This window comes from Mirounga angustirostris, unplaced genomic scaffold (assembly GCF_029215605.1).
Source record: "Mirounga angustirostris isolate CCGP_5_RB_7025 unplaced genomic scaffold, mMirAng1.0.hap1 SCAF_9, whole genome shotgun sequence".
Classification (NCBI taxonomy): Eukaryota; Metazoa; Chordata; class Mammalia; order Carnivora; family Phocidae; genus Mirounga; species Mirounga angustirostris.
In genome coordinates this window covers 39,768,920-39,783,971 of record NW_026991717.1, presented here as the reverse complement: position 1 = coordinate 39,783,971, position 15,052 = coordinate 39,768,920, and the positions used below count along the sequence as shown (strand labels likewise).

At 52.4% G+C, this 15,052-nt stretch overlaps 1 protein-coding gene across 1 annotated transcript in view; it reads right to left on the bottom strand.

The window, feature by feature from the left end:
• The window catches only part of MEGF11 (multiple EGF like domains 11), a 261,614-nt gene extending 247,787 nt beyond the window's left edge, over positions 1-13,827 (bottom strand). Inside the window, exons 1-2 of the mRNA XM_064570282.1 lie at positions 6,159-13,827; positions 3,905-4,101 (exon numbers count right to left, since the gene is read on the bottom strand). Of these exons, the coding sequence (XP_064426352.1) occupies positions 3,905-3,983 (79 nt within the window). The 5' untranslated portion in view covers positions 3,984-4,101; positions 6,159-13,827. The remainder of the gene's footprint in view (positions 1-3,904; positions 4,102-6,158) is intronic.
• Positions 13,828-15,052: the final 1,225 nt, after the last annotated feature.

Sequence of the window (15,052 nt, the reverse complement as noted above, 5' to 3'; positions counted from 1 at the left end):
ACCACAGCTGGAGGCACGCTGGAGCTCAGTAAACTCCCCAGAAACGCTCCAGAAGCCACTTTGGAAAAACCCTCCCTGGCATGATCAACACAGGCTGGATTCCTGATTCGGCCTGGCTGTGTGAACTTGACGGTCGCTTGATCTCTCTGATCCTCCGTTCCCCCCCCATCTGTAAAGTGGGGGTATTACTAGGACCTACTTCAAGAGGTCTCTGTGAGGTCTGAATGAGTCAGTCCCGCCTGGGGAGGCGTTGTTTTTAACTGTTATTCATGGTGGTGACTGTGGGTCTCGTCACGCTAAGTCTAACTTCCCACCCCTGTCCCCACCCCCAGGCACCCCGGTGCACTGGACACACCACCCCTCCCATCAGCACCACTCAGAGTGCAGCCCACCAGGGTTCAGACAAAACATTGAGTGGGAAGCCGACTGTCACACAATTACAAAGGTTAATTGCAGGATTCAGCAACAAGAGGGAGGGAGCTTGGCCCCCTCATAAATACAGCTGATTAAAAAACAAGCATCATTTTGTAATTATGCCACTGATAGAAATGCATCAGGCCACTTAGCAGTTTTAGAGCAGGCGGAGAGGTTCGCCCAAGACGCACCTGCTACAGCCCCGCCCCCAGGGGCCTCCCTGTCCCCACCAGGCCTCCAGAGCCTCACCCAGGGCTGCACGTTCTTCAAAAGCAGCAAGTAGCCTTAGGCCTAGAAGAACGCCCATCCCTCCGCTCCCTGGAAGCAGTGCCTGCAGGAGCCCCCGAGAAGTCAATTAACAGCATCTGGCTAATTAAAGAGAGATGTTACATCTCACTCGTTGACTCAGTCAGAGCTGCAGTGGGAGCCTGGGAGAAGCGGCCCCCACATCCTAACCAGCTCCCCGTTTCATGTGGCCCTGGGGACACACAGCTTCTCTGATCCCTTTGAAAGTTGTGGTCCCACCAGCCCCAGATCAGGGGGCTGGGCCGCCCAGGGTAGGACAGCAGTTCAAAGCCAGCCCAGCGGGCATGGTGGGGTCCGGTTGGGATCGGGAATAATTAGGGCATTCCAGACCATAAGAATCAATAACATAATTAACAAATATTGTGCTATTCCTCAGAATCTTGCTACGAATTATGCTTTGATCATACAATGTTCTCTGACTGTTAATGACATGTAATGTTAATTACCGGAGAAAGGGAATGACTCCAAATGAAGACTTCCTTGGAGAATAATTAATATTCTTTAAGGAGTCGCAGAGCCTGGGAGGGGGGCTTTTTCCCCCAGTTTGGTGACTTAGGAACCTCAGGAAGCCCACCCTCCTTGTCCATGGGTGGGCGGATACTATCCCTTATGAAGACAGTGACTCGCACATAGTAGGCACGCTATTAAGACTTATTAGCAAGATGGATCAGTGGATGATGAGGCTCACCTGGAAGTCTGCTGGAATCTTAGGGTATGGAGGCAAGAACATAATCGAGGCACTCTTTATTCAAATGGGGCCCTTGTCAGCAATGCCGGTGGGATAAAAACTCAGGTGTCAGATGATCAGTCCCATCCGCTTTCTACCACCATCACCTTGCTTGATTTGGGTGCAAGTTAGGAAAGATTCAAGGGACAAGGAAGGAATGTCTTGGGGGTTGGGGAGGTACTCTTTTTGCCTTGAAATGCATTGGGAATATTTCAGGAGTGTCCAGCCTCACACCTTTGACTTACTTGGAATTCCATGCACAGGAATGAAATGTCCCAATCAAATGAGACACCTCCCAAAACATAGGCTCCCTGCTGGGAAGCCACACAACCCTGACCAAAGTCCCCAGAGAAAGGTCTCCTGCCCCTCAGACTCCTCCACCTCCGGAAGGGAGGACAGAAGGGAGGAGCCAGCACCTCCCTCCTCCTCAGCATCCACAAACCGTCACTGCCTTGTCTCTGCACTGGAGCTGAGTCCCCTGGAAGAACCAAGGTCTCACTATCCAGACTGAGCTCTACTAGAGGGAAGGCGGGAAGCTGGGGCAGACAACCCTAGATCAGCCCATCCGGACCCTGCCTTCAGGTCCTGCTGTGCCACCAGTCATGGGCAGAGCCCTCCCCTCCTTGGGTCTGGGTTTCTTAATCTGTCACGAGAGCTCACCACTCCCAGATCATCACTTTCCTTCCAGGCTGATATCTTCGGATTCTAAAGCAATGGGAGAAATCTCGACTTCCTAGTATTCTGAGGAGCCCTCAGCTTCCCACCCCTTCACCCTCAGAAGTTCCTTACGCCCTACAGTCAATGCCTCTCACAGAGAGAATGGGTCATTAGGTCTGGTGCACCCCCTCACCCCCTGTTTCCAGCAGAGAACAGCTCCTAGCAGCTATGGAAGAATCATCCCAGGGGCACCTGGGTGGCTCAGTTGGTTAAGCGACTGCCTTCGGCTCAGGTCATGATCCTGGAGTCCCTGGATCGAGTCCCGCATCGGGCTCCCTGCTCGGCGGGGAGCCTGCTTCTCGCTCTCCCACTCCCCCCTGCTTATGTTCCCTCTCTCGCTGTGTCTTTCTCTGTCAAATAAATAAATAAAATCTTTAAAAAAAAAAAAAGAATCATCCCAGCTCAGGGAGCCCCAGCCCCTTTCCCCCTTCTCTCTGGGGGCCAGGGGGAACAGCTCTGAGCTCCATCCACAGTAGGAAGGAGAGCAGACTCTGGGAGGGTAGGATAAAAGGTGGGACTCCCTCTCTACCCCATTGCTGCCCAGATGCTCTTCAGTACCTGGCTCCTCCTGGATGCAGGGTGGAGGTGAGGGGAGTGCAGGCAGATGCTGCTGCAGGGACCCCCTCACTCTCCCACCTGCCTGCTCCAGCTTCCGAGGCCCAGCCTTGGCAGCCCCCTGCCTTGCCTGGGACCTTTGCTCCAGGATACCCAGCTCTGCAGCACCACCTTGCCCAGCTTGGGCACCACCGGACCCCCAGGAAGCACGGGCCTATCGCCAGGGATGGTGAGGTAGTGACTGGTGACTGACCTATGCCTCAGAATCTCCAGTTGTTCCATAAAAAGCCACTTCAGTTTCAAGTCACACCCTTCCCTTCAATGCATCTTTAGTGCTCTCATGGGGGTAGAAAGTGCATGAAAGAAGGTTCCTATTTTTCAGAGACAAAATAAAGACACAAAAAGCAGGGACGGCTCACTGCAGGAGCTAGGACTGGAGCCGGGACCTCCCCTCCTTTGCCTCCCCACCTCCACCAGATTCCGGACTTTTCTTTGCTGTGTAAATCACCTCCCAGAACCACATTCCAAGGCGGAGAAAATAGAAATTATTCTGCACTTGGTTACTCAGGAGCCTGGGCTTACCCCTGACACCTGAAGGGCCCTGCCTGGAACACTCTTGAGGGCAGGGCAGGGCTCATCCTCCCCAAACCCTTGCTCCTCCATCCAGCGGGGGCCTCACTGTGCTTCTTTCTGGACTATCTTGTGTTTGAAGTTCCAAGTCTCCACTGGGTTCCGGAAATCTCCCCTCTTGACAGGAGAATGCAGAGACCACGGGAGCACATTTCTGTCATTACAGGCAGCTGTGACCCAGAGCCCAGGGCATGAGCCCCTCAGGACGAGGCTGTGGCAGGAGGCCCAGGCCTCAGAGGAAGCCTCCGCCCCCAGCTAAAGCCTCCACCTGCTCACAGGCACATCCTCTTAGAAAGTGCGCATACCGCCCACGACAATCCCCTGCCTGGATCGTGCTCCCACCTTTCCTCTGCTTCCCTTCTCCCCCTGGATGCCCTCTCTGGCCCTAGGTCCCCTTCACGCACCCTCCTCAGTCCTCTGACGGAGAGCCCCTAGCACGCCAGATCGTCCTTCCACACTCATTCCTTGTCACTCCCCGCCCAGGCTCCCCACTCTTCAGGGGAAGAGGCCCAGGTTTACGTGGCTTCCACATCCCCCACAGCATTGACATCTTACTTGGAGCTGACCAGGTGATCGATAAAAGCTCTTTAGTGGATGGGCTCATGGGCAGAGTCAGGCAGGTTCTCCTTGGCATGATGAAATGCTCATGAAAGAAACCAGCTCCAACTCATGGCGTGATTCAAAGAACTTCCTGCTCTCTTTGGCTCCCCCAGGTCAGAGAGCCACTTCACACCGGGTTCTGCAGGAAGCGCCTGGAGAATGAAGAAGTAATGGGTCTGGGGCTTTGGGATCAGGAGACTGGCCTCAAACTCTGGCTCCATTTTCCTCCCGCGCTCCCTGAGCAATCTGCGGCTCCCCTCCAAGCCTCGGTCCCCTCACCTGGCAGGGTGGCAGATAGGGTCACAAGAGCTCAGGCATATTCAGCACCTGGCACAGGGCCTGACCCATGAAGGTGCTCCCTAAATACCAGCTCCCCACATCCTCCCACTGGGTGGCTCTGGGTTCCAATCCAGGCCCCAGTGACAGGTATCAGCAGCTCAGGGGAGTGATGCACGGGGCCCTGCCAACCCCAAGGGTGCCCCCCTCACCGCCCCGGGGCTGGGCAGCCCACCAGCTCCCGGGTGGCCTGCTTCTCCAAAGGCAGGTGAAAACCCCTGCGTAGACCGACACCGGCAATGAGCAGCTTCGCTCGAGTCAGGCGGCCCCGCAGCGCCAGCAGGCGTGGCTGAAGTAAATGATAGTGTAACCCTTGCTACCCGAAACAACAACATCATAACTGTCAGAGCAATTTTCCACCTCAGTAGTTTAACACCTGAGCTGTTGCTGCGCTCCCTTCTGCCGCCTCTGCTCGCTCATGCTGGGGCGCACTCCTCCTCTCCCACCGCAGTCAGCCCCTCTACGAGCCAGCCCTTCCAGAAGCCACGGCAAACAGTACTTGGCCCCAGGAGCCAAGGCGCTGCAGAGTGAATCAGCACACGGAGTCTTCAGAGAAGAGAGGAAAGGAAAAGCGCACAAGCTCAAATACCCGATCCAACATCTGTCAACATCTGGGTTATAAGTAACCCAGGGATTTAACAGGGATCCCAGCATGAGACTGCTTCTGACTCCCTGTCATGAAGATGCAGTTATTAATTTTTATTTACTGGGACCGTACTATTTTCCTAGAATCAGAAGCAAAGTGTGGGGGCTAGGTAAGAGCCAGAGGCACCTCTAAAATGCTGCCTGCCTATCGGGACCCGCACTGGTGTGACGGTCAAAATCTTTAATAGCTGGCGGGGCAGAGGGGCTTCGGGGCCAGGACGTACTCCTCTAAGTTGATGGATCTTGGTGTGGTCTCAGTGGGGGTGGATCCCAGGGGAGAGGATGGGGTGGCAGAGAGGCAGCCTTCGGGCAACCTGGGGAAGCAGCTCAGCTATTTACCAATCAGTATGGAAGGAGTGCAGTATTTTAACAACCATTACACACACACACACACACACTTTCCTTCCCTGGTTACTCCAGCAGAAACTCCCCCCTGTCTTTCCCCAGGGAAGCATCAAGTTCTCTGACAGCCAGCAAGATCCCCTTCGGGGGAAACCGAGGGCCAAATTAGATTCACAGAGTCAGAATGTTAGATCTGGAAAGGGTCATTGAGAGGATCTTGTCCAAACCTAGGGTTGGCAGATGTGTAAACTGAGACTCCTCAAGGTCACTCTGGGACTTGAGGGCAGGGCCTGTAGGGGCCCCTGGCCCGCTCGGTGCTCATGGGTCTGGCTCTGTCACCAGAGCCAAGCCCCAGGCCCGCAGGTCACTGTGCTGGGCAGTAACCAGGCGGGCGGAGCATGCACAGTGATGCCCACCCTCCTGGGTTAGGGCTCGGACACAGGACCAGGAGGGAGAGCCCCTCGCTAAAGAATTTGCCCATATCTGCCTTGGGGTGAGCACAGGGGGAGTGGGCAGGAAAAAGGCTGGGCAGACCCTAAGACACAGGGCTTTATGAGCCTGGAAGAAAGCACCCCCCACCCCCCAAATTCAGGATGTGATGCAAACAGAGGTTAAGGGCCAGGAGTCAGATATTCACACCCTTGCTGATCTCCTCCAGTCTCATGGCCTTAAGGAACATCTATTAGACACAGATCACTCCCAAATTTCTAATTTTAGCCTGGGCTGTGCCCATGAATTCCAGACGTTGTTTCCACCTTCCTACTCAATCTCCCTACGTGGATGTCTAGTTGATGGCTCAAATTCAACACGCCCCAATCTGATCTCCCCCCGAAAGCCTGCCCCTCCTACTTGGGAGTCACCCTTGATTCTTCTCATCACCCCTCACCTGGCAATAGCCTCCTCACGGTCCTCCTGTTTCCACTCTTGCCCTTGACCCTATGACTTGCTTTCATGGTGAATGCAGCTCTTCCAAGCAAGTGGTGGGAAAGGGTGATGGGGCCCCAGAGTGGACCCCACCACCTGAGCCAGGACTTGCTTTTTCCCACCTGGGGGAAGCCGCTGGGGCAGTAGTCAGGGAAGGAAATGCTGATGCATCAAGGAGTCTTAATGCCTATGTCTGCATTTGGGTCAACCACCCTTCCCACAGGCTGGTTCCAGGGTACTTTGTGGAATGTTCTGGCAGCTCCCGGCCCCTTCCCACAGGCTGGTTCCAGGGTACTTTGCGGAATGTTCTGGCAGCTCCCGGCCCCTTCTCACACGCTGGTTCCATGGTAGTCTATGGAATGTTCTGGCAGCTCCCGGCCCCTTCCCATATGCTGGGAAGGACTCCCAGAGTCCTGGTTGGAAGGGTGCTCAGAGGCCCTGAACCACCTCTCTGCCCAGTATGTGGATCTTTTCACAGCAGCCCTGGGAGGGACCCAGCAGCCAGGACTCTGCACCTCCATGGCCAGAAACTCCCATGCCTTTGCCAGTTCTGACCGCTCCCAGCCCCTTCCCACACGCTGGTTCCACGGGACTTTGTGGAATGTTCTGGCAGCTCCTGGCCCCTTCCCACATGCTGGTTCCACGGTACTTTGTGGAATATTCTGGCAGCTCCTGGCCCCTTCCCACACTCTGGTTCCACGGTACTTTGTGGAATGTTCTGGCTGGTTCCACGGTACATTGTGGAATGTTCTGACTGCTCCCAGCCCCTTCCCACACGCTGGTTCCACGGTACTTTGTGGAATGTTCTGGCAGCTCCCGGCCCCTTCCCACAGGCTGGTTCCAGGGTACTTTGTGGAATGTTCTGGCAGCTCCCGGCCCCTTCCCACAGGCTGGTTCCAGGGTACTTTGTGGAATGTTCTGGCAGCTCCCGGCCCCTTCCCACAGGCTGGTTCCAGGGTACTTTATGGAATGTTCTGGCAGCTCCCGGCCCCTTCTCACACGCTGGTTCCATGGTAGTCTATGGAATGTTCTGGCAGCTCCCGGCCCCTTCTCACACGCTGGTTCCACGGTACTTTGTGGAATGTTCTGGCAGCTCCCGGCCCCTTCCCACAGGCTGGTTCCAGGGTACTTTGTGGAATGTTCTGGCAGCTCCCGGCCCCTTCTCACACGCTGGTTCCATGGTAGTCTATGGAATGTTCTGGCAGCTCCCGGCCCCTTCCCACATGCTGGTTCCAGGGTACTTTGTGGAATGTTCTGGCAGCTCCCGGCCCCTTCTCACATGCTGGTTCCACGGTACTTTGTGGAATGTTCTGACTGCTCCCAGCCCCTTCCCACACGCTGGTTCCACGGTACTTTGTGGAATGTTCTGGCTGCTCCCACCCCCTTCCCACACGCTGGTTCCACGGGACTTTGTGGAATGTTCTGGCAGCTCCCGGCCCCTTCCCACAGGCTGGTTCCACAGTACTTCATGGAATGTTCATGACAAACACCAGTCTCTTTCTCAGCAGCACAGCCTCAGTGTAGGGCTTCAAATCGCAAAATGAGAGCAGCCAGCAAGCTCTCCGCAGCAGTTTGTGAATCGTTGGTTCCTCTTGCCCCCTTCAGTGAGCCTCCTCTTCCATGCCCCAGGTCCCTTGCAGAGACAGACATGGTTGGTGGCCTGGGCTCTGCCACCTCTCCCTATGTCAGGCCGGGGCAGAGCCTGGTCCCCGAGGGGAGGAAGATGCTGATTCCTGCATCAAGGCTCCTGCTAGCTCCTCTGTTTGGGAGTCTTTGGGCCTCTATAGCTGTGCACCCCATCCCGGTCCCCTTCTCATTCCCTCTGCCTTTATTAACCTTTGCTATTAAATAAAACAGGAAATTCAAGTCTTCCCTGGTCCAAGGAACTCACCGTGGGCCATAACAGCCTCCAGGGCCTGAGCCTGAGCCCACCTCTGTCGAAATCAGGGCATCCCAGACATGGGTGGTATCTAAGCTGAGAGGACATCCCCATCACAGTCCAATTCCCTGAACACCCAGAGAAGAGAGCTCAGCAAGAGGAAATGACTCGCCCAAGGTCACTGAGCCAGTGTGAAACCCCTCTGGGCCCCAGCCCCGTCCTTTCCCACGAGGCCCTGAGAGCCTTCCAGCATGAGCTCCTGCACCTCGAGGCTCTGTCCCTTCCTCCCACGCCACACGTCTGGGGAAAGCCCAGACCCTGAGCCAGACCCCCAGTCCTCCCAGACCCCGTGACTGTAGGAAAGTCCTTTTACCTCTTGAATGCTTACAACTCCCCATCCGTAGAAACGAAGCCAACATCTCCCTCACAAATTTTAGAGGGAATATCTGGGATGGAAGACGTGCGAATAGCACTGAATCAGAACATATATGGCTTTCCCACATCCTACAGGGACGAAGGATCGCTATAGAAATAATGACATCTCCATGGCCAAACGCTGCCACCCGACCTCCTCACTCCTCAAGGGAGCCACCCTATCCACTGTCCCCTCTCCTGATCACTTCTGGCAGAATGGTATTAACCCTTGAATGAGAAAACAAAAAACAAACAAACAAAAACTTCTGCCTTAATTAGTCAAAGTGAGTGAGGAAGCGTAAGTGTCCCCATGAACGTCACCTCACATCCATGTGTGTGTCACAGAGCTACAAGAGGGGCATCATGGGAAATCAACCCCGAGATGGGGTGGGGGCGGACCTTCTACACACAAGGCTTTGTGCCCGGTGTTCTCTCTAGCCCCACCAGCGTCGCCAGCCCCCATCCTACGGCAGCCCTGGGTCCGGAACCTCCTCATCCTTGCCCCCATCAGCTGCACTAATGTCACTCAGGGAGGACACATTGTTGGAAGCCCTTAAGCAGGACTCCCAGCCCCCTAGCACCTGTCCCGCAGACGCCTGACAGAGGAAGATAAATATATTTATAATACACAGCAAAGTGAATAACAAAGAATTCATAGAGTTGTCTCTGACAAAGCTGACAAGCCGGGGCTGACTGCTTTAATCAGTTCCCAGCTGAGCCCAGGAAATGATGTACAGGAGCATAGCTCTGACCTTTTGGACCGATTTCTAAAGGGAGGGTTAAAGTTTTGCTGCGAAGTATGGGGCTTTTTTTCTATTATTTTAAAGAAAAGAGGGGCGTGAGGTTGTATGTGCACGGCAACCTCCGAGGTGGTAATGGGAACACGGGAATAGGATTTTATTTTAAATGAATCCCCAGATGCCCCTCCCGCCGCGGCCTCTCTGAAATGTTCTGCTCCCTGGGTGAGGCGCTGGAAACGCTCGCTGCTGTGAACCACTTGCAGCCGAGCTGGAAATGCATGTGGCTGCAGAGTCCCAAGATTCATATTTGATAAATACGTGGCCAGAAGAGGGACTAAATATTGAAATTGTCTCTTTTAAGCCCTGCCTCGTTTTCGGCCGCCGAACCAGAAGGACTATCGGGGACATCCACGTGTCCGGAGTGGGGGTCCCCATGCGTGTTCCTCGCAGCACCAATAGTCAGAAGCTTCGTGTGGAAGCTAAGGAAATTTGGTTTAACTGCAGCCAACCATTCCAAGTTTTCCTTCTCCAAAGGCAGGCTTCACACAAACACAGTCCCCCCTACCGGGCAGATGGAACCATCAGGACCCAGCCTCAGAGCAGCTTCCTCAAAGCCCGCCCACTTGCCTCTTGGGCTGAGAACAGAACTTGGAGGTGCCAGGTCCCAGCAACAGCTGCTTGCCTGGGGCACAGACAGCCGTTGGCACCCCACCTCTGGGTCGGGGTCCCAAAACTGGCTGCACATCAGAATCACCTGGGGTAGCATGGGAGAAAAGAGATCTAGAAGACACAGGTTCCTGGGCCCCCACCAGGCCCCACTGAAGGGAATCTCTAAGGATGCAACCCAGGAAGCCAGATTGTTTTTAAGTTTCTCCAGGATCCTAATAAGCAGCCAAGCTTGGGAAGCATGGGCCACATCAGCTCTGATAAGGTGAACAGCGAAAGGTCACTGCTCCTCAAATATTTCCTTCACCTTGGGTGCCTGAAACTGCCCTCTCAGGGAGAGGCCCATTTCTATAGTGCCCCCCACTCAGGCATGAACCCACATTTTAAAACGGGCCAGACAACCAGCTCCGGGTTCAACTTAAGTATTTCTAAGTCCTCCACCCTGTGGCTTCTGAACTCTGCGTTTTCAGACAAGCCTAGATTGCATCTCTCCTATCAGAATGGGAGAAAAAAACTGCAAACCATATATTTGATAAAGGGTTAATATCCAAAATATATAAGGAACTCCTACAACTCAATAGCAAAAGAACAAATAATCCAATTATAAAATGGGCAAAGGACCAGCATGGACCCTTTTCCAGAGAAGACATCCAGATGGCCAACAGAGACATGAAAAGCTGCTCACCATCACTCATCATCAGGGAAATGCAAATCACAACCACAAGGAGCTATCATCTCACACCTGTCAGAATGGCTAGCATCAAAGAGACAAGAGCTAACAGGTGCTGGCGAGGATGTAGAGAGAGGGGGATCCCTCATGAGCTGCTGGTGGGAATGCAAATTGGTGCAGCCAGTGCGGGAAACAGTATGGAGATTCCTCAAAAAATTAAAAACAGAACTACCATACGATCTAGCAATTCCACTTGTGGGTATTTATCCAAAGAAAATAAAACCACTACCGTGAAGAGGTAACTGCACCCCATGTTCATTGCAGCATTATTTACAATAGCTGACACATGGAAACACCTAAGTGTCCACTGACAGATGAATGGATATATATATATATATATCCATATATATATATGGCAAGGAGCCTGGGAGAGCATCAGCATTGAAATGGCAGTAAAGGGGACAGCAGGGAGCTGGTGAATCAGAGACTCACAGAATGCCCAGTGGATCCTGTCTTCCACCTGATGGCTGATGCCAGGCTGCGCCAGCATCCACGATGCCCATCCTGAAATACTTTTCTTCCCATCCTCCCCCCAGAGCTGTGCCCAGGAGCCCCAGAGCCCAGAGAAAGACCAAGAACCCCCAGGAATGAATGACCGATCTCCAGTCCTAAGGTCTGGGGCCCCATGTAAATGCTTTGAATCCGTTACTTGAGTTTGGGAGGTTTTTTTTGTTTTTAAAGATTTTATTTATTTATTTGTCAGAGAGAGGGAGAAAGAGAGAGCACAAGCAGGGGGAGCGGCAGGCAGAAGGAGACACAGGATCCTGCTGAGCAGGGAGCCCGATGTGGGAATCAATCCCAGGACCCTGAGATCATGACCTGAGCCGAAGGCAGAGGCTTAACCGACTAAGCCATCCAGGCATCCCATTACTTGGAGTTTGGAGGGGAAATCCTTCCAGGTTATTCAGCACCCTGACTTGGCCCAGAACTGTGGTCACTCTAGATACACCTTCTACACAACCACCCAGCCACCATCCCCCACACAGCTGGACCCTCAGTGACTTCACAGTACACAGGAGGATGAAGGGGAAGATTCAGGCCTGAGCCCCGGCTGCCATAGGGGACACAGTGACACTCTCACCAGATCACAAGGACAGACCTTGGGACATGGGTCTTCGTGTGATCATACCCTATGGGATCCTTTGGGGGAAGCAAGGTTCTGAGAAGATGGGGAGAGTTTTGGTGGAAAGGATTACCAGAGTCTCAGCTGAGCTGGGTTCTAGAGGGTTAGTCAAGGGAGGCCAGAGAGGCTCTAGGAGAGGACACAGTGGACACCATGGCCTGACGCCGGCTCTTTGCAGGTCAGACTAACCGCAATTCTTCTGGATTAGGAAAAGGCAAATCAGCGCAACAAATCTGAAAGATGTTCAATCTCTCTCACAATATGGTCATTCCCTCTCCCCTTTCTTCTTTGCTAATCGAACTCCAACTGGCTTATATGATAGATGGAGACCCTTACACCTCAGGAGGAGCACCAACCCCAAGGGATGAGTTAAGACTGGTGATCTCATCCCCCTTGGCTAGTGATTGGTGTAAGAATAGGCACATGTCACTGTTCTGGTAATAAAGTGTATCGAGAAGTCAGCTAGGACAACTCTCTGTTCTAAATAAAAGGACAAAACCTCCTGAGGAAAAGCCTTCCCTCTCTCCCAACTTCCTGACTGGAACATGGATAAGATGCCTGAGGGTGCAGCAGCCACTTTGGAGCCATGAGGCTACACGCCAACATGCAAAGGAGTAGTGGTAGTCAAAGTGGATAAAGCCTAGTTCTCCCTGTGGACCCCCTTTGCCAGCAGCAGATACTGAACCTCCAGAAAACTTGTTATGTGAGAAATAAATACCTCTATTTATTTAAAATACTCTAATTGGTGGGTGTAATTACTGATGCCATTCGTTCATTCATTCATTCAACAAGTATTTGTTGAGGGCCTACTACATACCAGGTACTGCCCAGACACTAAAGGGACACACACACATACACACATACACAAACACTCCTGTCCTAGAAGTGCCTGTACTCTACTGGGGAGACAGAGAGGATGAAGAAAATAAATAAGTGATATACGTGTTGTATGGCAATAAGCACTATGGCAAAAACTAAAGCAAGGAAGGGGGTACGGAATGTCAGAACTGGGAGACAGGTTACACTTGAAGCAGAGTGGTCTGGAAGACCTCACTGAACAGGTGATATTTGAGTACAGGCTGGGAGGAGGCGAGGGGGCCAGCCATGCAGGTGTTAGAGGAGGAATGTCCTAGGCAGAGGGAAGAGCAGTCTAATGCTTGCTGACCAGGAGAGCACTTCCCTCCTGAAGGCAGGCTCACAGCATGAGGTCAGAGGGCTAGACTCTTCAGCTTATTCCTCCATGACTTGGACAACCACCTAGAGCCCAGGCTCATGAGATCCTTGAGTCATATGTAAGCTGACGGAGCGGGATGAGGATCTCAAAAGCTCTTGACAGGCTGGAGCAATGAACGGGATGGGAGAAGATGAAACATAACAGGGATAAATGTAAGGGGCTTCACTCTTGATCTAAAATATCAACAGCACAGCTCTAGATGGGGAAACCCATGGCAGTCACGTGAGCAAAGGAAGCCCAGGAGCGTTCCGTGGTGGGAAATTCAACAGAAGAATGTGTTTGCTTGAAAAGCTAATAACATGATCTCCAAGTACTTCTTAATGGACATGTTTTAAATGAGCGTGCCAGCCCCTCTCTCCCTGCATCAGACCAAACGCCACTGGAAGCCAGAGTCTGAGCCAAAAAGACACACAAACTGGAATCTGCCCGGGGGTGTGAAGCCAGGCCCAGGAGCTCTAAAGATGCCCTCTCTGCAGAAAGACCTAGGGAGCTGGAGGAGTGGACGCTCAGATGGACATGCATCCCTTCTCCTACAGACATTTGGTGAGCACCTATCACGGGCGATCACTGTTGCTGGTTGTGGAATACGGCAGTGCCTCACAGCCCACCAAACCAGCGGCTTCCACACTTCAGAAAACAACCCACAAAAAGCAGTCCACTTGACACCATAAACCACTGGACACAAATACGTATAAGCATATATGTGTAAAACAAAGGCTCCACACAGCTCTATTTACCTTTACTACGCATGGGGTGATCGAATATTTTCTATTTTCCTATTTTTATTTTTTTAAGATTTTATTTATTTTTTTATTTAAGAGAGAGCATGAGCAAGAGAGCACAAGCAGGGGGAGGGGCAGGAGGGAGAGGGAGAAGCAGACTCCCCACTGAGCAGGGAGCCCGATGCGGGGCTCGATCCCAGGACCCCAGGATCATGACCTGAGCCGAAGGCAGAGGCAGATGCTTAACCGACTGAGCCACCCAGGCGCCCCTCTATTTTCCTATTTTTAGAAGGTGAGTTGGCATCCACTGAATTGATTCAATGACCCACTCCTGGCTGGCTACCAGCAATGTGGAAAACACAGAACCACATCATGATGAGTGTGGAACAAACAGAGTGCTGGGGGAACAAAGACCAGGAATTAGGATGGACCGTGCTGAGAAGTAAGGTTGGAGACCAGAGGAGGGACCAGAAGATAACCAGACAGTTTATAAAAAGAGAACAGCCTGGCGGGGGTGATGGTTAAATGTCAATGTACTTCCTGCCACTGAACACTGAATACTTAATAATGGAAAATAGTAAATTGTATGTAATGCCTAGTTTACCACAAATAAAAAATTATTTAGACTTAAAAAAGGGAGAATGAGGGGCGCCTGGGTGGCTCAGTCTGTTAAGCATCTGCCTTTGGCTCAAGTCATGATCCTGGAGTCCTGGGATCGAGTCCTGCATCAGGCTTCCTGTTCAGTGGGGAGCCTGCTTCTCCCTCTGCCCCTCGCCCTGCTCGTGCTCTCTTTCTCTCAAATATATCAAATATTTTTAAAAAGGGGGAAATGGCCTATAATCAGTGTCTTTAAATAATACTGAGCGGTAGCTTCAGGAATACTACGCAGCACCATACAAAGAACTACAGCCCCACAAGGCAATGCGGTGTTTTGCAGAGCACAAGAAGCAGACACAGAGCACCTCCCGCACGATTCCATTTATACAAGGGTCAAGAAGAAGCGACGACCGTCACCTCTGGGAGGGGAGACGGCATGGACTAAGAAGGAGCATGCAGAACCATCCAGGGTGAGCAAAGTATTCTCTATCTTGAGCAGCGTGGGAACCACCTAGGTGTATCCATTTGTAAAAGTTCATTGAGCTGTGCACTTAAGATTTATACACTTCACTGCTGGTAAGTTCTACCTCGGTAGGAAAGGAAATAAAGGGAAAAAAATGTCTAAAGGAAAGGAAATAAAAAAAAAAAGAAAGAAAGAAACATGATTGAGTCACTTCTTGGGTGGGGGTTAAGTTCAAAAGTCATCATGTAAGGGAAACATTGCATAGAGTCAAAATGACCCTTGCAAATC